At 44.0% G+C, this 24651-nt stretch overlaps 1 protein-coding gene and 1 long non-coding RNA gene across 6 annotated transcripts; one reads left to right on the plus strand and one right to left on the minus strand.

The window, feature by feature from the left end:
• Positions 1 to 998: 998 nt before the first annotated feature.
• Positions 999 to 1940, minus strand: LOC142435951 (thyrotropin-releasing hormone-degrading ectoenzyme-like). The gene has a single exon (XM_075539976.1). The coding sequence runs from the start codon at positions 1902 to 1904 to the stop codon at positions 999 to 1001; it is 906 nt and encodes a 301-aa protein (XP_075396091.1). The 5' UTR covers positions 1905 to 1940.
• A 549-nt stretch (positions 1941 to 2489) lies between these two features.
• Positions 2490 to 24180, plus strand: LOC142435952 (uncharacterized). 5 transcript variants are annotated; one of them, XR_012781687.1, is made up of 6 exons: positions 2490 to 2724; positions 7086 to 7213; positions 15994 to 16123; positions 16740 to 16812; positions 17634 to 17767; positions 22165 to 24180. It is a non-coding gene; the product is annotated as an uncharacterized LOC142435952 (long non-coding RNA). The 5 variants fall into 5 exon arrangements; XR_012781686.1 differs by having other exon boundaries at positions 16740 to 16808; XR_012781689.1 differs by lacking the exon at positions 15994 to 16123 and having other exon boundaries at positions 2492 to 2724; positions 22165 to 24179.
• The last annotated feature ends 471 nt before the right edge of the window (positions 24181 to 24651 follow it).

The raw sequence follows: 24651 nt of genomic DNA on the forward strand, positions 1-24651 counted from the left end.
CCATCTGTCAAACTCGGGATATCAGCTCCTATCCTACAGGGCTGCTGTGGGGTTGATAGAACTTAGATAGAGGTCATCAGGTTCAGAAATATTGGCTTAGCTAAATTAAAAAACTTCACCAAACCATAAAGTTTTGGAGGAACTGGTGCAATTCGCACCTGTTCTGTTGGATTCTTAAGCACAAACTCTAAACAAGTGAAGGAAAGTTTTTTAAGGCACTAATAAGTAGAATACTGACCAATCTAAAAGGCATCAAAGGCACTCGGCTTTGAAGACTAACTAGCCGTGTTTTCTCCCCCTTCACCACTAGAGACATCTCCAGGGGCAATAACTCTAGGAAAAGCCACTGGAATGACCATGCCTTGATCCTCAAACTGCAGCTCCCGGCGGCGGGGCACTCTTGGCAGCGTGTACCATGCCAACCACCCCTTCAGCCTCTCCGGCCTTGAGCTGTACTAGGCAGGGCTGTGAACTTGACGTTCTACTTTTAGAAAACTTTACGCAGCCAAAGCCCATCTTCTGCCAAGCGTTTGCCAGGGGACGAAGAGTCAGACAGGGTGGACCTGGTAAGAGGAATTTGCCAATACCTTAACGGAGAGGCTCTGCTATGTTGGCCTTAAGCGCTCATTTTCTTTAGAGGATAACTTGTTAGCCTTTTACTGTCAATCTGGCATCGCTCAAATTACACATTCCCCTTAGAAAAGCAGCAGCACTGGGAGTGGGAATCTATTCTAAGGCCCAGCAAGCTTACCCCAGGAGAAGGTACCAACTATGCAAGGGGGGCGGAATTCCCTGTTTGGCACTGAGTGAGTGAGTGAGTTTGCGGAGCAGAAGGGCTTTGGGGACGGGCTTTGGCCTTTGGGGAGTAGAGGGTTTGGGCTGGTGACTTTACGCCGCCACCCCTTGCTTCCCAGAGGGAATGGGACCGAGTCTGGGGGGTGGGTGGCAGGCAGCCCAGAGGGTCCTGAGGGTCCCGCGCCGCGGGGCCCCGCCCCTCCCTACATTCTCTCCCCGTGGAGCATGTAGGAGCTGCGGAAGAAGCCCAGGAGCTCGTTTTCAATGAGGGCATTGTAGATGATCTTCAGGTTGTAATTCCTCTGGGCGTCCAAGGTCCGGTTCAGCACCACCACCAAGACCTGGGTCTGTGGGTAGAGGAAAAAGCCGGCCACGGGCACGGCCCCAGCCACGCTGTCCTCGGCCACCTGCACCTTCTCGACAGCCACCCGGGAGGCGTGCAGCACGACGTAGCGGGTGGCGTTCCGGCACGCTATCTCCACGTTCACCTCGCCGGCGAAGGTGAAGTTCTCCATGAAGGCGGTGAGCATCAGATTGTAGTGCAGCGGCTTGAGGTGGCCCGACAAGCGCAACTGGGTCCAGGGGCGCCGCGGCTCGCGCTCCTCCTCCGATGGTGGCCGGGCGGACAGGGTCGCCGGCGTCGCCTGGCCGGCCGCTTCAGACGGCGCCGAGCCCTCGCCCGCGGGGTGGTTGCGCGGGGCGGCTCCCGGGAGGCTGGCGTTGCGGTCACGCGCGGGGGAGCCCGCGGGGCCGCCGTCGGCGCCGGGCGCGCCGCACTCGTCGAACCGCAAGCTGAGCAGCACGGCGAGCATGGTGACGGCGAGCAGCGCCACGAGGGACACGGCGAAGGCCAGCACGAGCCGTTTGTGCACCGTGATGTGGCGCTCCGTGGTGCGGGGTCGCACGCCCACCGAGTCCGCCCACGGGTCCGAGGGCCCCCTGCCGCCCGGCCGGGGCGCGGCGGCGGCGGCCTCCCCCATGGTGGCCTGCGAGGGTGAGCGGCTCTCCGCGGCCCCCTCCTCTGCCCTCTTCTTCTTCCTCCTCTTCTTTTTCTTCTTCTTCTTTTCCTTCTCCTCCTCCTGCTCCCCCCGCTCGCCGTCCAGGGCCATCACGCCGCCTCCTCCGCCTCCTCCCCCGCCCTCCCCAGCACCCCCCGCGGGCGGGCGCCCCGAGCCCCCTCCGGCGCGGGCATCCGGCAGCGCACGCGGGCCCGCGGCGCGACGCCGCCTGGCAGCCGGGAGCCTCCGGCCCGCGCTCTCGCAGGACGGGCGCCGGCCCGGGGCGCGGGCCGCCCGGACTGCCCCCGGGAGCCCCGCCTCCCCCCCCCCCCCCCCCCGGGCCGGGCCGCCCGGGGCGGGCTCGCGGACGCGCCCAACTTGGAAGGCGCCGCCGCCGGCCGCCGGCGCGCTACTTCCTGGGCGGGGTCCGGGCGCCCCCTGCGCGCCCGCCGCTCCCGCCGGGCCCTCCCCTGCGCCGCGCTCTCCGCGGGAGCACGTCCGCCGGCCCAGGGCTGCGCGCCACTGCGAGGCGGACGCCGAGCCTGGGTCCCGCGGGGGGAAGTTAGGGCTCCCGCTTTCGCCCCCCACTCCGGTGTCGCCGGGGCGTTCAGTGCTCCTCCGGGTGGGCTGCGCTGGCGGCGGCGGCCCCGGGGCGCCTCAGACCAGCACCCCGCAGAAGGGCCCGAGAGGATGGCCAGGAGGGACCGACTGGAGCGCCGCCGCCAGAGGAAGTCCGGGAGCTTCGGAGCCCTTCCGGGAATCTGCCCTGGAGACTCCTTCTTCGCCACCCTGGACACTTTAAGCCGCGGTGGCGGCCAACGTCTCCAGCTTGCCAACCGGACAGCCAACCGCCCTCCCTGGTTTGGATGTGGCTCTGCCCTCCGCAGATGGCAAGTAAGCGCTGAGCGCCCGGCCGGGCCACCCCCTGCAGGTAGCTGGAGCTTCGGGCTGGCTTGGTATCCCCGTGGGGAGAGCTGGAGTGAGTGAGTGTGTGTGTGTGTGTGTGTGTGTGTGTGTGTGTGCGTGCGCGCGCGCGCACACACAGGCTCGGGTCTATATTGCCAAAGCTACTCTAGCTGCCTTCAGGGACTGAACACCTATTACCCCCCCCCACCCCACCCGAACATCCCCCCCTCCCCTAGAAAGGCAAAGGAGGCGAGAGCGCTTGGCGGCAGGGAAGGCAGGAGAGGGGAGCGGCTGAAAGGCAGAGGCAGGCACGGGAGATTAGAGAGCTTTTCCCCGCTCTGTCACAGCAGACACCCACCGCCACAGAGGGGGTTGCTGAGCCGCCTGCAAGAACTACATTGTAAATCTTCAGCGAAACAAGCCCCGCAGCCACTCCTCTCCCGGAATCTCGAGCCCCACCGCGCTGTCCAAGGATCTGTATTGCCTTCGGAGGTGAACCCCCTGGAGGAAAAGAAGATCCTGTTGGGGAGATTTGGCCTGTCTCAGATTTCACATCAGGCTCACCAGAGGATTTGGAGAGCTGTATGTAAATTGAGATAAATTCTCCATAGACTGTCGACATATATTATACAGTATGATGTGTGCAGGTGTGCAGTACTAAATTGTGGTTAGCAAGGAAGCATTGGAGTCCTCTGGCTGTACAAGCTAGAGAGAGAATTTCCCTCCCGTATCTTTAGAGTTGAGAAATGATAAAAACATAATACCTAAACATAACATCCAGGACCATGTACTTGAGACAGAACAACAGGGTTCAGAGCCCCAATACTTCAGACTTGCTGGAGGAGTAAACAAAGCAATGCTATAATTGGTCGGCATTTTTTCCCCGCTTCACCCAGTCAAGATGACTCTTGTGCAGTTTTTCGGTGTTATCTTGAAGATTGTTACAAAAATGTGTTTGGAAATAAACTTTGTTAAGAATGGTTATAATAGGCCAATATTTATCAAGGCACGGAGCGGCGTTGGCTGGCTGTGGACACATGTCTGCACGGGGAAGTTCTGAACGGTGGTGCAGAGTTTCTATGAGTGTGCATGGGCTGTGTAGGAATAGCTCGAATTGGAAGAATATTCAGAGGACAGCCCCAATAAAATTAACATCCAGGAGGCAGGGGACTGGTGTTTAATAAAGCGAAGTGTTACTGGCTTTAGAGTCCATAAAAATAGTTTTCACAATATAAAGAGAATGAGAGAATTCCTCTTATATGTGTCTTTCAAGTCTTCAAATCCTCAAGGCATTTAAAATGAATCGATATTTATAATTAAATATAAAGTGTATTGATTATGTTCAAAATTATTTTCCTTACAAAAAGCAACATGTAGTGCTACTGCAGAGCTGAAAAGGTACGATGACCTTAAAATATGACCAAAAGACAAGAGATCAAGTACACATCAACTTTGTCCTAACAACAATTATAGAAATGCAACCCATCGTGCTAAATCTCTTTTCCATTTTTCCCAGATGGAATACATGCCCAGTGCTATACATTCTAAATGTCCATTTAAGCTGCTTGAAAATGATGAAGAGAAAATGTTCTAGGGTGGCTTTTTAAAAGCATGTTGTATGTGGGCCGTTAGCAAAACCAAGGGAAAATGCCACATTCTGTTCAAGTTACTTTTTTCTGCTCTGTTTTTACATCGCTGTGCTCTTGCTGCCCATATGTATCTGGCTAAATGCATTGGAAGAAGCAAGGCGCAGCGTTACCTATTTTGCTTTCATAGCATCACACAGCAGGGGAACGGAATGGTGGGACCCTTCTCAGATCACCTGACCTCAGGTTTTAATCTGCCAATTCAGGTTATTGATCTGAAGTCCATGGATTCATCACACGTTGATGATCAGAAAGGTCTGGAACCATTCGCTGGGGTCTGACAGCCGCCACTTAATGAAGAAGTTTACACACTCAGTATTGCTCTGAAGTGCTAGTCGTCATGAAAAGATGGGGCACATTTCCGTTCTTTATGCCTTTTCAATGTGTTCATGTTCTTTTCAGTGCTACAACAAGGAAACTCTCAGATATTTTGAGATAAAGAATATATATGTACCAATTAGTAAAGGCTTTACTAAATGTGACTGAATTAATAAATGATTTTTTTGAAATTCAAGTAGACTGGACATGACCTCTTAATGCACTGATTCCCCAAATGTAGCCTCACTCAATAAATTGACTATCAAGGTCAAGTGTATGGATATTTCTGCCTTTCATATCAATGTTATAAAAGCATCCAAGTGAGGTTTTGTTTGATTTTATGGTGTTGTGTTTTCTGAAAGTGTTTTAGCACCCTCACCCTCAGAAGCAGGGTCTTTGGAAAAATAGTAATATCTTCTTAGAACCTGCTATTTCTATCCTGTGTTTCTGTTAGATTGTGTGTCCAACAAAAATATCAAGAAATAATACCCTGATATTTCTACCAAGGAATATTGGTGTTATGGGCCTTCTGTGTTGTGAGCCACTGGGATAAAGACACTTTTGACTGGGCCAGTTCTGGAGCCATGCATTTCCCTAGGGAAATATCGAGCTTTCCAAGTACATGATGTTTTTTCTCAGAAACACATTTATTTGTTTGAATAATATTATGATTTTTCCAGTGAAGTCAATTTTGTGGCCCTAGTTGACTTGTAAAACTGGAAACAGTCTGAATATTTAATATTCATGAGTCCAAAGAGAAGTTATTTTTAATTAAATTTATACTTCACCTTGTCCCTGTAAATGATCAAAATGAACTGCCTTTCGTGAATGTGCTGGCTTCAGAGCAGAGACTTTATGCTTTAATTGTTTACACCTGAGCTCTTTTTGCTCTCCTTTGGAAACTGGTTTGTATGGTGAGGTGCAATTTAAGTGCCCTTGGATTCTCGGCCCCTTCAAGTGCGATTACTGCTTCTCATCCAGAAGCAGCTGTTGCTCAGGAGAAAGAGCTAGATAGAGCCCGAGTCAGCCCCAGCTGCTTACACAACCTAAGTCCAGTGACTGAATGAGCTCAGTTTTGGGGGTGACTGACTGTGGAGAAGTGGGACTAGGCAAACGCTACTAGTTCTTAACTTTTATGAAAGACTTAGAAACTGATATATTACCCTCTCTGCTTTCAATAGATTTCTCAATTATCTCCATTGAGAAATTTTTAATTTTTACCTTTTTAATGGGTAAAGAGACACTATAAAATGTTTAATAGCAAATATGATATGGATTGAATTGTGCCCCCTCAAAAGAAAAGGTGGAAGCCCTCATCCTTGTATCGAAATGTGACCCTGTTTGGAAATGAGGTTTGTCACTTAGGAATGAGAGAGGACTCTGATTCCATCTGAGAGACGGTTTCTAAAAGAGGAGAGCAGGCGAGAGGATAAAGTCACTCGAGGAAGAGGGCCACCATGTAAAGATGCATTTCAAAGCCCAGTCACTGAGAAGCGCCCAGAGCCTGCGGAAACTGGAAGAGGAAAGGAAAGATCTTGCTCTAGAGCTGAGGGAGCATGGTTCTTCCAATACCCTGGATTTGAACTCCTAACCTCCACAACTAACTTCAAGACAATCTCTGTTCTTTAAGCCATCTATGTAATGGAACAGTGGAGCAGAGAGGAAGGATCAAACCTTCCCCACACTGGCAGTCAAACAGGGTCGATGCGTGTGCTGTGAGGGCTGAGTTCCTGCAGACCACACGAAACTGGGGACCATGCTGACATGAATATGGAGAAGCTGGTTACCGCCATGTGACAACAGAAAAATGAAAACACAAATTTGTTTGAATAATATTATGATTTTTCCGTGAAGTCAATTTTGTGGCCCTAGTTGACTTGTAAAAATGGAAACAGTCTGAATATTTAATATTCATGAGTCCAAAGAGAAGTTGTTTTTAATTAAATTTATACTTCACCTTGTCCCTGTAAATGATCAAAATGAACTGCCTTTCGTGAAATTGTGATGAAATTTTTATTTTGGAAAAATTCATATTATTGTCTGGTTTATTAATCTTTTCATATTGCACAACTTGTTGATTTCACATGTGGCGCCACTGCACCTGTCAGCAGTGGTGAGGGATTTCCACAAGAACGACCCTGGTGGGTAGAACGTTCCTCACCATCTTGAGGATGGAAAGAGAATTGGTTAAAATTAGCCCTAATATGGAAACATGGAAATGTCCATGATGTGAGTAGTTTGTCACTATAGATAAGGCCTTTGATTTAACTGGGAGTTGTCTGACTTCTGTTTGTTTTTAAAGATCTATGTGAATAGAAATTACATCTAAATGTCATTGTCTTTTGTTCCTCACATAAACATTGGTGAAACTATGGAATTGTCCCTTAATCCCTTAATGCATTAATATATTTACTTGTTGTAGGCCATTGAATCAATCTCAAGTCAAGTCAAAGCAACTCCATGGAGCCAAGTAGAACACGTGGTCGGGGTCCCTAAGCTATAATCTCTGGGGAAGCAAATCTGATTGCCAGGTCTTTTGTGGAGCAGAAGGTAGCTTTGAACTTTTCAAATAACTTTCAAGCTGTCATTACCCCACCCCCACTAGCATTGCTATAGAATTATTGAAAGTCTTCTGATTATTCTTACATCAAAACAAGGTTAAGTCTAAGCAGAAAATAGATGGGAAATGTAAGGAAAAATCTGACCAAATATCCAGGGTATTTCCCAATCAAGCATTGAAAACTATACGCACAGAAGAGATAACTGGGATCTCTGGAAAGTTATGTTTCCACCAAGGTGGGGTGTTGGGGGGTCCTAATCAAGGAGGCCTGGTGGCACAACAATTAAATGCTTCACTGCTAACAGCAAGCTCTTTGGTTCAAACCCATCCAGTAACACCACAGAAGAAAAGACCTAGGAATCTGCTCCAGTAATGCATCCGGCCTAGCAAGCCCTATCGGGCAGTTCTGCTCTGGCTTACAGGATCACTATGAGTTGGAATCAACTCAGTAACACACACAGTTGGCTATAGTCCCTGGGTAGTGCAGTTACAGATACAGCTGCTAACCAAATCACTGACAGCGAATCCTCCAGAGGCATAGCAGAAGAAAGGCCTGTTAATGTATACTACCCCCTCCACCACCACCATCCCCCCAAAAAAACATTGATGAAGCACTGTGGAGCTCAGTTCCACTCTGACACTGGATCAATGACAACGTAAAACTTCAGTGTTTGCTCTGGGTTCTTTGTTTTATAAGCTCAGGAGGCAAACTCTATAAAAAGGCAAAGTATGTATTGTGGAAATCTTATATATTTATAAAGCTTGCAAGCATAATAGGCACCAGATTTTACACACAGAACAGAAATTGGGTCATTTTCTAGGGATACATTATGTTGAACTAGTCTGAACTAACTAGTCTACTAGCTGAAGAAAGGAAAACTATAAGATACCAACATATTTTTGTCATGAACTTAAGTTGTTCAAATACATAACTATGACAAGAATTAATTATATAAGAATTAGGTAATGGTAAAGGTTTATCGAGGACTTTCTCAAGCTGAAAGAACATTTCAGGCCTCCAACTGCAATGTTGAAAGATTGAATGGACAAAAATTCAACAAAACAAAGTAACAAAATAATAAGGAAGGAATCGAGAGCCAAAAAAACTGATCAACCAATGTTCAGTTCACGCCAGGAGAGAACAGCTGATCAAGAACTGACAGTACTGAAAAAAGAAGTCCAAGTTACACTGAAGGCATCAGCGAAAACAAGGCTCTGGGAATTGTGCAGTTAACAGATAGCAATTGAGCTGTTTTGTCAAACAGATAATACTGTAAGCACACATTCACCTACAGCAAGAAATGGGAAAGACAGACACCTGCTCCACTGACTGGGAAAGACTCACATCTGTGCCAGTTCCCAAGAAAGGTAATTCGGCTCACTCTGGCAACTATCCACCAATATATTAGTACAAGTAAGCTTTCACTGGAAATATCCTTAAGTGGGCATAGCAGTACATTGACAGACAACTGCCAGAGATTCAAGCTAGATTTAGAGAAAGGTGGAGAATGATGGATATTATGGCTGATGGCAGATGGAGCTTACAGAAAAGCAGAAAATACAAATAAGAAGTCAACCTGTGTTTTATTGATTACACAAAGGCATTCAACTGTGTGGATCATAACAAATTATGGATAACTTTGCGAAGAATGGAAATTCCAAAAGACTTCATATTGCTCCTATTGAGCCTGTGTGCAGACAAAGAGGCTGTACCAGAACAAGAGGATAGCGCATCGTTTAAAATCAGGACTAAGTTACTGGAAGGGCTGTATGCTTTCATCATCCTTACTCCATCTGTGTGCTCAGCCAGTAACCTGAGAAACTGAACTCAGGATTACAGGAAGGCACGTTAACAGCCTGCTATGTGCAGATCATGTACCCTCGCTGGTTAAAAGTAAAGAAGATTGAAAGCACGTACTGATGACTAACAAAGAACGCAGCCTTCAATGTGGATTTCCCTTCGGCATCAAGAAAACACAGGCCCTCGCAGCATAAGCAACACCATGATAAAGAGAGCAGTATGGGAGTGCCAACGATCTCATTTTAACTGAGTGCACCGTCAATGTCCACGGAAGCAGCAGGCAGGGAGCCAAACGACATACCGAACTGGGAATAGCTGTTGCAAAAGACCTATGAAAGGTGTTCAAAAGGCGGGTTCCTCTTTGATGACTAAGGGGAGCCTGACCACAGCCATGGTATTTTCAGTCCCTTGTGGTCAATGAATAAAGAAAACCGAAGGAAAATTGTTACCTTTGATTGCGGTCTTGGTGAAGATCATACTGTGGCCTATAAGAAGAAGCACACCGGTCCTGGAAGAAGTGCAGCCAGAAGGCTCCCTAGAGGCAAGCATGGTGAAATGTCACCTGACGCACATTGGACATGGTATCAGGAGAGACCCGATCAATGGTAACTTCGAACTTCAGTGTAAACTAGAGAGGCAGCAAGACAATGGGAAGAACCTCAGATAAAGCGGCGCCCCAGCCGCAGCACTAATGTGAAACAGAGCAATGCTGTGAGGTGGTGCGGCATTGCTGTACATGCAGTCCCTGTGTGTCAGAACCAGCTCCGCAACTAACAACACCGAGAACTTGCCACGTGCCCTATGGTTGTTGAGCGACTTTAGAATATCTCATTTATCGTGAAAATGACCCCAACAGGATCATTGCTACCATGATCCCTATTTGAAAAAAATGAGACTGAAAGAAATTAATGTGCCTAAACTAATTTAATTAGTTGGTGACTGTCTTAGGTTTCTAAGGCTCAGATCACATCATAAACTGTGGTTAACATATTAGTACAGAAATGTTATCCCATAATTCTAGAAGCTAGAAGTCTAATTCAATGTGTAGACCAGGCCATAGCCCTTCCCCCCCACTCCAAGTCTCTAAGACAGTGGTTCTCAACCTTCCTAAGGCTGCGACCTTTTAATACAGTCCCTCACATGTGACCCCCTCCCAACCACATAATTATTTCTGTTGCTACTTCATGGCTGTAATGTTGATACTGTTACGAACCAGGCAACCCCTTTGAAAGGGCCCTTTGATCCCCAAAAAGGTCATGACCCACAGGTTGCGAACTGCTACTCTTAAGATCTTTTGTTAAGAACCATATGGTCATATCGTTTGATGCAGAAAAGGCATTTGACAACATCCACCCCTTATTCCTGATGAAAACAATCAACAAAATGAGAATTAGATGGGAAATTTCTCAACACAATTAAGGCCATAGATTATAAACCAAAGGCCACTCTCTTCGTCAATGTAGGAAAGCGGCAAAGATCCCCGCCTAGTGAGTGGGAATCGGACAGAGACTCATCACTCTTATTCAACCTTGTGCTGGAATGATTAGCCAGAGCTATTGGACAGTCAAAGGAAATCAAAGAATGTGGATTGGCAAGGAAGAAGTCAAAGTCTCACTACTTGAAGATTATATGATTTTATACATAGAAAATCCCCCAAACATTCAGAAAATTGTTAGAAACAATCTGAGGAGACTCAGCAACGTGGCAGGATACAAGATTAACATACACATAATCTGATCCCTGTGTGCTAATGAGAGCAATACGGGAAGAATATGAGAAAAAGGAATCAAGTAAACAATACTAGTTACAATATCCACACAAACAATGAGACGTACTTAGGAATAAAGGATAAGCCTCACCAGAAAAACCTAGGACGTGTACAGCGAAACTATGCTTCTACAAGAAGCCGAAAGAGAACCACTTAAAGAATATTTATGAATACAATTGCAATTCAGATCCGGACTCCACATGCGTTCTTTAACGACATGAAGAAGACACTACTAACTTCATGTGGTAAGGAAAGATACCCAGGAGGTATAAAAATAAAAAATACTTAAGAAAAGCAAAGGAGGAGGCTTCGCCCTGCTGGACCTCACAACCCATTGTACAGCCACATTATCGAAAACGTCCTGGTACTGGCACAATGACACTGGTACATAGACTAGTTGAACCAAATAGAGATGCCAGAAATAAATCCTTCCACCTAAAGAAAATTTATCTTCAAAAAAGGTCCTAAAACCATCAAATGGCATTAGATAAATTAGATTTCCATTTTGTAGAAGAATGAAACAAGACCTGTCACCCCATGAACAGAAACATACTTAAGATGGATCAAAGACCTAAAAGTAAAACCCAGAGCCATAAAGTCATCGGTAAGAAATCAAGCTGAGAATAAAAATTCCATAGGACCTGGTAATCTCGCTGCTGGGTGTAAATCATAAAGAAGTAAGAGCCGTACCAGGAGCAGACATAAGCACATCCATGTTCAATGCAACACTGTAAGCTGGAACAAGAAGATGGAAAAAACCTAAGTGTAGAAGAACGGATAAAGAAACTGACACAAACACACAATAGAATAGTATGCATCACTAAAACTACCAACACCAAACCACAAATCATGTCCTGGCATATGGAACTAGAGAATATGATGATGCATGAAATTAGCCGTCACAAACGGAGAAGTGTGATATGAGACCACTCTTATAACGAGGGGGGAAACCAAGACGAGGACTTCCATGCTAAAGGGAACAGGCTTTGGAATTTGGGAGGCCATGGAGGAAAGACAAAGCAATGGGCTAGGCTGTTAACAGGTGTTTCATTAGGTGAAATGGAATAAGGCGGTCCACAAGAGGGAGAAGAGAAATCGAGTGGATGAAGGGTGAACTATTGGGACTTTGATTAGTAGTTTAAATTGTTGAATACAAAGTTAGTGATCTGAAAATTAAACACGCACCTAATTTGCAATAAATATTGTTTCATGAGTTTTCAAAATTTTTAAAAAATTTAACATTTTTAAAATTGAAAAATTCACGGGTTGTCAGATGCATCCTCACATGGCTGCCCTAAGTCCGTGCTGCTCCTCTTTTAACGAGAACACCAGCCACACAGGATTAGAACCCACGCTGCTCCAGGATGACCTCATGCCAACCGAGGGCGTCTGCAAGAATCCTATGTGCTAAAAAGCTACCGTCATACCTAGCAAGGGTTAGAACTGCAACATACCTTTGTGAGAGCCCTTTTCAATCAACAGCTGTGGCAATGCTCAGATTCCAAATCAGGTCATGTTGTTCTGTAACTTCTACAGGTAACCATAATGCTATCCTGTTCTCAGAAAGGTAAGCAACTGTAACAAGTCTGAGTGCATAGCTGAAACTCTTTATATAAGTTATGAAGTTGGTGAGACACTGAACTAGGAGTGTAGGGCAGAACCAGACAGCTCTGAGCTCTACTCTTACTAGCGTACAGAAGTGCTACCTGGGTGTTTGTTACGTGAAGTGAATAAATAGAGAATAGTGTAGTGTGACCCTCCGCAGAATAATTATAATTTTATAAAATAATGATTATAGAAAGCACAGCATTATCCATCCTGGATTGAGAACTAAGTAGTTGAAAGAGTTGACGATAGCTTATTTTCATACTGCAGAACAAGCAGTTTATGTGCTTTACAAATCTTAACTTGTGGATGCATTAAAAATATTCCCCTTTGACCCAAGATGGTTTGACAGATCAAATTTACACGATTTGAACGGCGCCTCACCACTTTCAAACCACAGTCAGTATCTGCATAAAAGACATACTGAGTGTAAACGCACATAAAGGTGAAACACATCCTGCTTTAGTGCCTCCACGTACTCTAATCTGTAAATGTTAATCTTTCTTACAGTAATTTATCCCATCTCTTTACATTAAGAGAAAAAAATCATCACAGCCCCTTATTTGATATATAAATATAACTATACTAAGTAGAATATTAAATCTAGCTATCAGATGATCATTGTGGATAAATTGACAAAAATATGGTGAATTAGTGTAGTATTAAAATACAGCTAACATGGAAGTCATATGCCTAGGTGTGATTTTTTTAAAAGCTGATTTTGGCACACGGTGTCTTATTTTTAATATTGTAATATTAAACCCTGTTCTTGCATAGTCAGCTTCCTGGTCAAGGACATTTTAATGTCTGTGTCAGAAGCAGACTTTCTGCTAGAAAATAGTTCATGATGAACATGCAAAATAATGCTAAAAATTTAAATCACATTGTCAACTACACTAAATTCCTACCGGGATACTAGGCAAAGGAGTTGTACTTAGATGTCAGTCCACTATGTCTGTGTGAAGGTGCAGAGGTGGAGTCCAACCTATCCCTCAGGTCACAGCCTGAGGATGCCTCATTAGGGTATGGCCTTTTGCAAGCGAGGCAGGAAGAACTCCCTCTCTTGCCCTTGACTGGCCTCCTTGCTGGGACTCTGCCTGCCACCAAGGGCAGCGCCCTGTGGTTCTCCAGAGAACTGTTGGCGCCCCACCTTGCTTCCGTCGACCTTGGATCCCAGTGTTCACAGGCTGATGTCCCTGCGTCCCGCTTCACTTTTCGGTGTCATCAGTCTTGGGCTACCAGAGTCTGAAGAGGACCACGGACGTTGGTTGGACTGGGCTGGAATGATTTCTTAATATATAATTTTATCTTGATAGAAAGTTCTTTTTATAAATATCTGAGTGTCACTGGTTTTGTTTCTCTAGACAACTCAGCCTAACACAGGAATGAATTATTGTGTTTTTTCCCTCTTCAAGTTTTAGGTCTGTGTGCAAATAGCATAGTTCCTTCCCTCGGAACTGAAGAGCAGCTTCTGGTTCACTCCATCTCTTTGCGCATAGTCAGTAAAGCTTGTGCATAGTCAGTAAAGGGAAACTCTTCCTTTCAGCTCATGATACCCTAATTCAGAACCCATCTTCAGTCTCAGGATTGGATACTAAGACTACACCAAATTTGTTTGAGACACACATTGTTTTCTGAGAACATTTCCACACACCCAGAAGGCACTTTTCAATGGCTTAAAAAGAAAGTAGGAATTTGGGAATGCAGAAATATTCTTGAAACTCGAACATTTAGACTTTTGGCTATGGGGTATTATTACAAATATTAAAAATCTCACTAAAAGGATCTTCAAAAAGTTCATGAAAAAATGGACTTGAGAAATAATGGAATTTTCCCAGGAATGTTTGAAAGGCCCCCAGCTCATATAATATGTTGTTACACTGATTGCCTTTTATATTAAGAAACTAAGTGCTGGGGACTATACAAAACGTAAAAGTGCAATGATCATCATTTATATGCCAAACAGTTGACCAGTTTATATCTGTACAAAGTCGTCCCTGCAAAAGGGATCCACAGAAAATGCAAACTGCTGACTCTTGAAAAATAACCAACTGTGTCATAAAATGAAGCATTTTTCCTCTCAACAGTTTGTGGGAGGGGAAAAGCAATGCACCTGAAGGAGACGATTTGTGAATTATTAAATAAAAGTTGACCCTTTCATAAAATTGGTTAATTCTCAGTATAGGATTTATTATGTAAGTCTTCCTTGTATATTCACTTTAGTCATTTTTCTCTTTAGTGCCACCTTGTGGGTTCGCCAGTAACAATAAATACGTAGTTTTTAGTCTCTGGGGTTTGGGGGAAGTTTTTGTCTTCTGCTGTGTTTAAGCTAGTCTTCATCGTGGTGTGGTAAACTCGGCCATTCGTGTCCTCAGACAGCCTCTGCACCAGAAGGTATGTGCCATACCTCTGCAACTGGCCCTTCTGGAGACCAGGATGATTTCTCAGAGATCGGCAATATTGGAGTCTATACAAAAATCGATGTTAATTTACAGGATAATCACCAAACTTATCTTGGATAACATAACTGGCCAGCTCGGACGTGATTTTTCCATAAGAAAAGTGTTTTCTCAATTCAGTATCATGATGTTTCCAACAGTGTCCCATGAGAATTGATTCTAGGTAATTCGCAGCGCTGCTTAATCCTGTTGTAGAAAAGCTCTGGTATCTGATTTCGTCGCTAAGGCAGCTTACTTCTAACATGAGATTGCATTTGCATTGAGTTATCATACTCAGGTTTTTTTTTTTCAATTATGCTGCTGCTATGAGAGAAGAAGGAAAAATTCCGCACAATATATTGAATGTCTTTTTTCAGACATACAGGAAATATATATTCCCTAACACGGCGGTCCTCAACCTGTGGGTTGTGACCCCTTTGGGGGGTCAAACGGCCCTTTCACAGGGGTCGCCCAATTCATAACAGTAGCAAAATAACAGTGATGAAGTAGTAACGGAAATAATTTTGTGGTTGGGGGTCACCACAATGTGGAACTGTATGAAAGGGTCGCGGCATGAGGAAGGTTGAGGGCATAACATTTTCTACATATTATAATAATCTTTTAAATTGTCAAAGAAAAATCCATGGCTTATCCTCTTTAAAAAGTGAATGTAATCCACATGTGACCTCCTCCCTGGGAGATGGACAGCAGAGAAGGGGGGAAGGGAGACTCCGGATAGGGCAAGATATGACAAAATAACAATCTGTGGATTATCAAGGGATCCTGAGGGAGGGGGGAACGGGGAGGGAGGGGGAAAAAAAGAGGACCTAATGCAGAGGGCTTAAGTGGAGAGCAAATGCTTTGAAAATGATTAGGGCAAAGAATGTACCGATGTGCTTTATACAATTGATGTATGTATATGTGTGGATTGTGATAAGAGTTGTATGAGCCCCTAATAAAATGTAAAAAAAAGAAAAAAAAGACAAATGTAAAAAAAAGTGAATGTGTCTGAACTTACTGCTGTGGGTGTATGTGGACACTTTTTGAAATTGTATTTTTGGAGTCATTTAAGAGAAAGTAAAAATCATGTATAGTCTGGTTACTTGGAATGTGTAAATGCTCAGAGTTGAACTCCTCCTAACCTATTAACATTTGAAGGTTGGGCCATGTATTATTCAAAAAGTAATTTTCCCTGAATCTGCAATAAGGCCTCGGACCTGACCTATAACCGGAATGTCTTAAGCTACTGGTTATCAATGCTGGAAGCACACCAACAAAACAAGAAAATGTAAGTATTTTTCTAGGCTTGCTAAAGTCTAATTACAGAACTAGGACACAGTCCAGTCAAACACTATCAGTAAGACTGCAAACCCTTCGAATATAACTCCCTACTCACCTTTGATCTTGATCAAGTCTCACACTGTGCTTCCAGAATTAATACATTGTGTTTTCCATTTCAGGAACTTTAATTGTTCCATTTTGCCCTCATTGTTTCCCACAGATTTCGTACAGGAACAAATTTAAAGATACCTTCAAATGATGTCAGTTACATTGTTCTCGATTTATCCTGTGCTCGGAAAGTTGCTTTGAAATCCAAACCTAAAATCAAAAACCCCGGAGCTAGACTCCTATACCTTGGACCAAGAAGAGTGCTGAGCAGTTTTTCCTTCATGCTTCAACTTCAGCATTAACATTAGAAGCCTATCTTCTTTCTCGCCCTTACGACCAGCTAGGAACAGATATAAATCTCTCAGCAAATTATACCCTAAGCTTCAGAAACTGCTATGTAAGCCATCTAGAAAACCCATTGAGCAGATAGGGACTGCTGAACTGCAGTGATGAAGTTCTATTTTATTTATGGTAAATAGATACAGGAAACATATTTCATATCTTCTCTGTTACAGATTTCAAGTTGGACAGATCCTAATTGGATTACATTATAGACCAACAGACTTCTACTTTAAAGTCAAATGGCATGTATGGTCTCTGTTCAGTTCCTCTTAAAGTCTGGCTGCACAAAATATATTCCTGACATTCTTTAGCATCTTGGTTCCTTTAATCTTCCAAAGTGGAAAGCGATGAATTTTGACTTGTTCTTAAAAGCGCTAACATTCAACTAGGAAAACTCAGTAAGTGACACCTATTAATGTTCCCTTTTGTCTTCTAGACAGAAAATCAAAGCTATTTAAAGTAAAAGATACACTTAAAATCAATGTGTGCCCACAAGTTAGCATCAATGCTTACAAACCCTCTCTATGATCATTGTGTCTTATTTGCGTATATATTACTTTATGTATCTAAATCTATGAATAAGAGAGAGGTATCATTTGATGAGAAAGGAATACATGTTTCCATAGGGTCTGAATAGAGACTCTGCTGACCTGTAGTATTATAAAATACTGCGCCACTCTTCCATTTTCAGTTTTTGCCAAGATAGCCAAATTAAACTGATGTGATAATCATCCAAATATATAATTGTAAAACCATGATTGTAGAATCATTTCTTTCTAGCTCCATGAGATTTACCTCTGGTAATTCTGTTTAATGTTCAGAATTCTATAGCAGTTCTCTTGAAATATTCTAAGCAGAAGCTATACCTTTTAGGGTATGCAAATAGTTGCTTCCCAGCAACATTATAATCTATAACCTGTATTATGACTTGAGCAGAATGAGCCCTCCGTTTTGATTGCCTATGGCTCAAAGTGTTAATGTTCTTGAACTGCCTTGTCTGTTATTAGCTAGTTGAAATTGCATTAACCATGAGAATTAATTATGGTCTGCATCTCCCCTCTCTTCAGTAGGCTTTGTCTGCACCTTCCTAGCTGAGAGGGGAGCTTCTGCTACGAAGAATGACAGACTCCCACTGCACACCTTCCCTACTGTCTGCTCCCCAACTCCAACAGTAATCCGGCCTGAGGACCTTTATATTCCGGTGTTACTTCTGAGTTCCTTAATTACTTTCCCCCAAACTGCTATGTTCTCCAGTGTTTTCTCTAGAGGGAAAAATGAAGATACATAGGCACAGGTGTAAATGTCAGACTTCATCGTTTATTTATTGAAGATCACTTAAGAGCAATCTGTAATTTCTTCCATAACCTCAAAATGGGTTTCTCTCAGCCACGTAATCTCTCAGGGAAGCGTTTGTTATGAAATGATCACCTGCTTTTGCAAAGTCCCGGGAGCTTTAAGCTGAATGCCTCTCATGTACCAGTCGCTGAACAATTGACGGCATGATGACTGAGTTGGGCAGCTGCCCGTTAGGTTAGCCATTTGACACCAGCAGCCACTCCATCCAGGAAGCTGAGGCTGTCTACTGTAGCGAGTTGACGTCTCATGAACCCAGAGGACCAGTTGTATCCTACTCTACACAGGGCCACTATGACTTGGAATTGACTCGATGGTTTGGGATATAGTTAATAGGCAATAAACAGGCCAACAACCCAATAGTGATTTGACTAGAACGAGTCAGCAAACTGCGCCTCTCAAACCATATGTCGTTTTATGAGTAGGCATGTGTGGCTCTGAAGTAACAGAAAATTGTAAAGGATTTTGGATAGGGTTCAGATAATTGTGATTTCATTTGTTTGTAAAAGTATCTTTTTGGCTCTTTGATTTTTAATGGTGTGGAACAGGATTGGCTGTTCTGTCTCCACAGTTTACCAACCTCTGGACAAGAAGATCATTTCCATACCCCCTGGAGTTCAGTCCTGTACCGTCAACATCTAGAAAAATGTAGCCACTAGCCACTGTTTCTCAGAAAAGCATTACCACTTCCCGGGTACCTGTTAAGCAACTCGGAAGAAGAAGAAAATGTGCAGGGGAAAAATGTCCTGAGGAAGTCTAAAATTGTTAACAAAACCCTTCTTCCACTTTGCCTTCCCAATACACAAGATCCTGTGTGGAGTGGGGATTTTAAGTAATATTTAGAAATTACTTTTCCAACTCTCATTATAGAGTGATGTAAACCTTATGGAAAGTAGTTTGGCAAATGCTTGTCAAATTCGCCAAAGTAAACAGCTGCAGTGAGATGTTTGAGACACTTTGTATCATAAATGTTAACAGAAACCTCACTTACTAGACTGCAGGCTGTTCAGGGGTGAGGAATATATCAAAGGGGCTTCAGGGGTTCGTAGGAAAATGGAATAAAGAGGCATGTTTATTTATGTATGCACAAAGCAAGCACTCCAGGGCATCCCAAGCCCTTAGTACATATACGTTACATGAGTGAAGTCAGTAGTGCTTATCATCAGTTCCCTTGGCCTTCTGGCTCCTTCACTGCCTTTGCTTTGCCACATCCTCTCGGGATGCGTGCCTGCTGCAGGCGCTCTTCACCTCGGACGTCTACCGCCCGTCCCAAGGAACCGCCTTTGGGGGGCGATCTCATCACTAAGGTGCCTCTTCTCCAACCCCGTCAGAGATTTGGCACCAGAATATTTATTGAAAGCAGTTCCACCTATTTTGGGAGGAGACAAGCTAACAGAAATGACAGCATTGTCCCTGAATGAGCCAGTAAGTCAGTAGGATCTAAATTAGTATCAGATCCTCGAAGTTTCAAATTTTGAAACCAAAGTGAATGTGTTTTCCCACATGGAGGATGTGACTAGATGTTGGAACACGTTAGGCATTACAAAATGAGCTACACTTCACATGGGACTTAAACTCTGAAATAAAGACTATAAGGTAACAGGCACCTGCGGTGCAATTTACTCCTAAACAGTACCTCAGACTTACTACAATAATTGGTAAGTCAGCTTTGTGTGCCTGTTTCATTATACCAATATGTATGTTTAAATGCCACATGTAATACATAAACAATATTTTTAATTACGTTAAAATTGGGTCAATAAAACACTCAAGTAATTTGACTACCTTTCCCCCACCCCGCCATATGCTTGAAATGAACTTGTATGTCACTGAAGACTTCAAGTTCGCTTCAATGTTCATTGTTTAGCCACTCAGACCAATGTTTATTACATCTAAAGACTGGGGAGTCTGGAGGGGTTTTGTGCGTTTATTTTCTCTAATGGAAACCTTTTTTTTTTTTTAACCTGCCCTCTCCTATGTATCCCCTCCCCCTTTCCCCATGCCTGTTGCTGGCCTCCTCGCAGGCATCAAGTCGTTTTTTGGTGCCCAAGCCACATTGCTCCTTTAGTTTTGCATATAACAATGGAGATTAAATATGTCAATTTGTAATATCGACAGCCTAAGATCTCTAGATTTGTCCATGTCTTTCTGTGCGTAAGAGTGTTACTGCTCCTTGTTGATGTATAAGATTCCATCGTATGAATGTACCAGAACTTGTTTAGCCATGGCTCTGGGGTTGGGGGGTTGGTTCTTTGTTTTTGCTATTGCAGAAATCGCGGCAAGAAGCATGGGTGTACTTATGTCTGTTTGTGTTTTCCTCTTAATTTCTTCGTAGAAGTTGGAGAGAGGAGAGAGATTGCTAGGTCAGGTCATAAGGGACTTGGCTTTGCGTGTGCTGATGGCCGCACGCGTCGCGCTGGCTTCCGGCACGGCGCCCCCCTCCCACCAGCAGGGTTACAGCGTTCCTCTTGCTCTGCATCCTCTGCAGCACTTCTTAATTTCTAGTTTATTGAATTTTTTGAAAAGTGATGGTGTGCGATGGAAACTCATTGCTTTCATTTGTATTTCTCTCATTGCTAATGAGCTTAACAATTCTTCATATGGTTCTTGGCCACCTCTGGGTCATCTTTGGTAATGTTTGGGGTCATGGGATGAAGTTTGGCTCTTGTTTCATTCTCCTGCAGGTGAAGATCCAGTTTTCCAGCATGATTCGTTGAAAAGCTGTCTCTCACTCATTTAATAGGTTGTAGTTTTTATTTAAAAATGGAGGTGTCTGTATATACGTGGTTCTTCTTCTGAGGTGTCTATTATCATCCATTGGTCTTCCTGCCATTGTGCCAGTCCCAGGCTGCGTGTTAGCATGGCAATAAAGTAGGTTTGAAAGGCTGGGAGTGAAAGACCCACTTAGCTTTGTGAAAAATTTGAATAGTGTCTGTGGGTGTGTGTGTTTTTCCTAGGTTCCTTTCTCTCTCATATAAATTTGGTAATTAGTTTTTCCATTTCTTTGAAAATTTGTGATGGAATTTGGATCACAAGTGCACTGACTTTGTAAAGTATTTTGAAAATGTTGATATTTTCACAACATTTAGTCTGCCTCCCTTTTTAAATAACACTGCTGCTAATTTACTATTGTAGTTGTATGATGTCAAAATAACTTGCTAATACAGAAAGCTTAATTTAAAAATATGCTCACTGGCTTACTAACCTAGGATTCATGGACTACTTCTACTTACATTTTAATGTTACATAATTTTGCTATTGCTTTGAAACCGTTGAGCCAACCTCTCCAATAAAACAAATCGCCAGACTCACTTCCATCGAGTCAACTGCTACTCGTACCAACCCTTGAGATTCTGAACCTATAAATCTTTAAGGAAGTAGAAAACCTCATCTTTCTTCCACAGATTGGTACCTTTAACTGCTGACGCGGTTAACAACCTGACACAAAGCCAACTACACAGACCTCTAACAAATTCTTCATCACAGTCGCTTGCATTTGCTGCATGTGCCACTTGAAGGCATTGGAAAGATAGCAAGCCTTTTGTTGCATTAAATCTGTGTTTCCCGAAGTAGGTAGTACATCCCCTGGGGATGCTGGACTGCTGCAAGTGATTGGAAAAGTCAGACACCTGCGCTTTATCGTGGATTGTGTGCTATTGTGGCAGGAGTTGTTTGCTTTGGTTTTGGGGGTGCTGTTTTTGGTTTGTTTTTTCCTGAACACAGGGCAGTAGGCCAAAGAAGTTTGGGAACCTATCCTTTAAACTCACTTGCCTGGAGTCTTCTCTGACTTCTAGGACCCTGTAGAACTGAAACCAGAGGGTTGCCTAGGTTGAAAATCCTTTAAAAAATAAAAAAGCAGGCTGCCGTATGTGCGTTAACATCACTGTATTTCTACTTAGGAGCCGAGCACTTTAGTCACTGCACTACCAGGGCTCCTATAGTAAACCCTTAGCCATCAAGTCTATTCCTACTCATGGTGACTATCCAGAGGGAGTAGAACTGCTCCTATGGGTTTCCAAGGGAACCCAGTGCCTCACCTGCTCCTAGAGAATGACTGGCAGGTTAAAACGGCTGACTTGAGGGTAACAGCCCAATACACAACATATTAGGCCACCAGGCCTCTTCTTCTTGCGATAAAGTAAGGGTAAATTTTAAAAACCATATGCATCTGTTCTGAGTTGTCTACAAATGCTTAAAGATACAGAGTCTACCTGTAGTCGTAATGCCTTCCTCTCTGTCCCGCAGGAAAAGCAGTCCAGTGCTTGTCTGGGCTTGCCTAAAGAGTGCATCGGAGCTGACAAGAAGGCAATCTGGCAAAGTTCAGGACTCTAAGGAGGGATGCCTGAGCAGATCAGAGGACCAACAGCATCAGATGAATGATGACGTATGAGGACAAGGAACCAAGTCTCTTAGGAAGACACAAATATGCAAAGGGAGGACTTCAAATTAACTTTGTGGAGTCAAGCTGTAAGTGGAGGTAAAGATGTAATTTCATAGTTTTTAACAAATATAGATACAAACTCCAGATCACTAGCATCGAGTTAATTCTGATTCATAGCAACCCTAGATGACAGAGTAGAACTGCCCCTTGGGGTTTCTGAGCCTGACAATCTTTGCTGGAGCATACAGCTTCGTCTCCCTGGAGCTGCTGGTGGAGTGGAACTGCTGACCTTGTGCCTAGCAGCTCGACATGAAGCCTACTCTGCCACATGTAACTAAGACACACACCGAGAGATGGTGCGTGCATCCACTAAAATAACCTGGAAGCAGCAACATTGCCGAAGCAATGAGAAGAGTTAATGGCCAAATCCTGGTTTCTAAATATCTCTCCGTACTAAAGAAATCAAGATCACTGGAGGTTCCAACGGTGGGTCAAAGCAGGAATGAAGTGAGATTTTAACATCTTGGTATGCCACGGAGTCAGTGAGCTCAAAGAACGATGTGAACATGGCCAAAGAACACAGGAGCCACCTGGAAGGTAAGACAATTGATGCAGCACAATGAAGCGAGTAATGGATAATAAATTCATGAATAAAAGAGAAATCTGTTTGTCCACACTGATATATACAAATAGAAAAGGAAGTGCTTTCTTAGCTTAGAATGCCAGCTAATCAAGGTACCGGGAACTCAGCAAGAAACAACAATGATGCGAAATCTAGTGCTTTAAAGTGAGACACAACTTTACTCCGTCTTAAAGTATCTTCAGACAAAATTGTTACCAATTGCAAAAAAGAAGAAAACTTCATAGTGGAGAACCCTAATTTAAAAACACCATTTGAATCAAATGATAAAAATGAACACTTGTTCATTGTCATCAAATTGATTCCACTTGTGGGGGCCCCATGGATGCGATGGGCTCTAGGGCCTCTCAGACACAGGTTGTCCGGCCTGTTCCTCTGTGGTACTATTAGGTGGTTTTGAACCGCCAACTCTGGTTAACAGTCAGTGCAAGCCAAACCATTAAAACTCACCTAATGAGATGCAGTAAGAATGCATCCTAATTCTGGTATTCCAGGTAAAACTGCATTACCTTGACCTAACAGAATACACATCAAACAAAACTGGAGGGGGTTTCTATAATATCACTGGCCTTCACAAACGTCAGGGCCATGAACGTCAGAGAGACAGAGGAGCTACTTCAGACTGACGGAGGCTGAGAAGACATGACACCTGAGAGTAATGCGATCCTGAAGTGACCATTGTTGCTGCAAGCACATTACTGGAATAATTGGCATATTTTGAATTTGGTCTCTGGGAGAAGGTTACTGAGTTAGTTTATTGTGCCAGCCTGGCCTATAAACACATGTGGGGTTAATTGAAGGACAGAGGGATAAATGGCTCGGTGAACCTTGCCTTTAGAGTTCTCGAGTCTCTTGCTTTCTAATGGTCAGACCAATATGTAGCTGCCTTAGCCAATTCCCTGCTTCAGCTGGCAAGGCTCACTTCCTGCAAGACATCCCCAAGAAGAAGCCACATGGATCTACCCCGATGCAGCCCTGGGTGCTAGAGCACCCGTGTAGAGACCCCTGCCAGTGCTGAGACGCTTACACATTCACTGACTCCGCTTTCCTCCTGCAGTCGGCGTCATAGTGTGTGTTCTGTGAGATGGAGGAGGACTTTGTGGATTGGTATTGGACATCTGGGTTAGTGGGTTAACGTTGGACTTGTGGACTTGGGCAGCACTGGGCTGGGATGTTCTCTTGATGTGCACTTAACCTGTATATGAAACTCTGTCTTATGCATGGTTGCTATGGCTTTGTTTCACTGAAGCACCCAGACTAACGCGGTTACTGGGCAGATCATCATGCTGTGCTATTCATACAACGCTTCTATCAGGCTGGAATTATTGAAAATAAAAGTCTGTTTGGCAAGCCTCTCTGCTTGCTCATCAGTATTATTTTTAGGTGCCCCTGTGCTGCTAGGAACAGAACATTGGTAGAGCGGCAGTAAGGAAAGCGGGAGTAAAGTGGGGGAAAAGGTGAAGCGGTCATGTGGCAGCCATCCACCGACTAATTCACAGTCAAGTTTTTGCTTTCACTCACTTTCCTGGTGTCTTGCAAGTACATTTCCACCATAAGAAAGCCTGTGTAACCATTTTAAACACCGAAAAAGACTTATTTTGAGAGTATGTTTTCCTTCCTGTTCTTCACGAATTTATTTTTAGAGACATCGTTTATTATTCTGGAAGAGGCCACGCTAAGCAGCAAATTGCTAGACCACTCTCCCAGCCCC

The sequence above is a fragment of the Tenrec ecaudatus genome, assembly GCF_050624435.1.
Source record: "Tenrec ecaudatus isolate mTenEca1 chromosome 16 unlocalized genomic scaffold, mTenEca1.hap1 SUPER_16_unloc_8, whole genome shotgun sequence".
In the NCBI taxonomy this organism is placed as follows: Eukaryota; Metazoa; Chordata; class Mammalia; order Afrosoricida; family Tenrecidae; genus Tenrec; species Tenrec ecaudatus.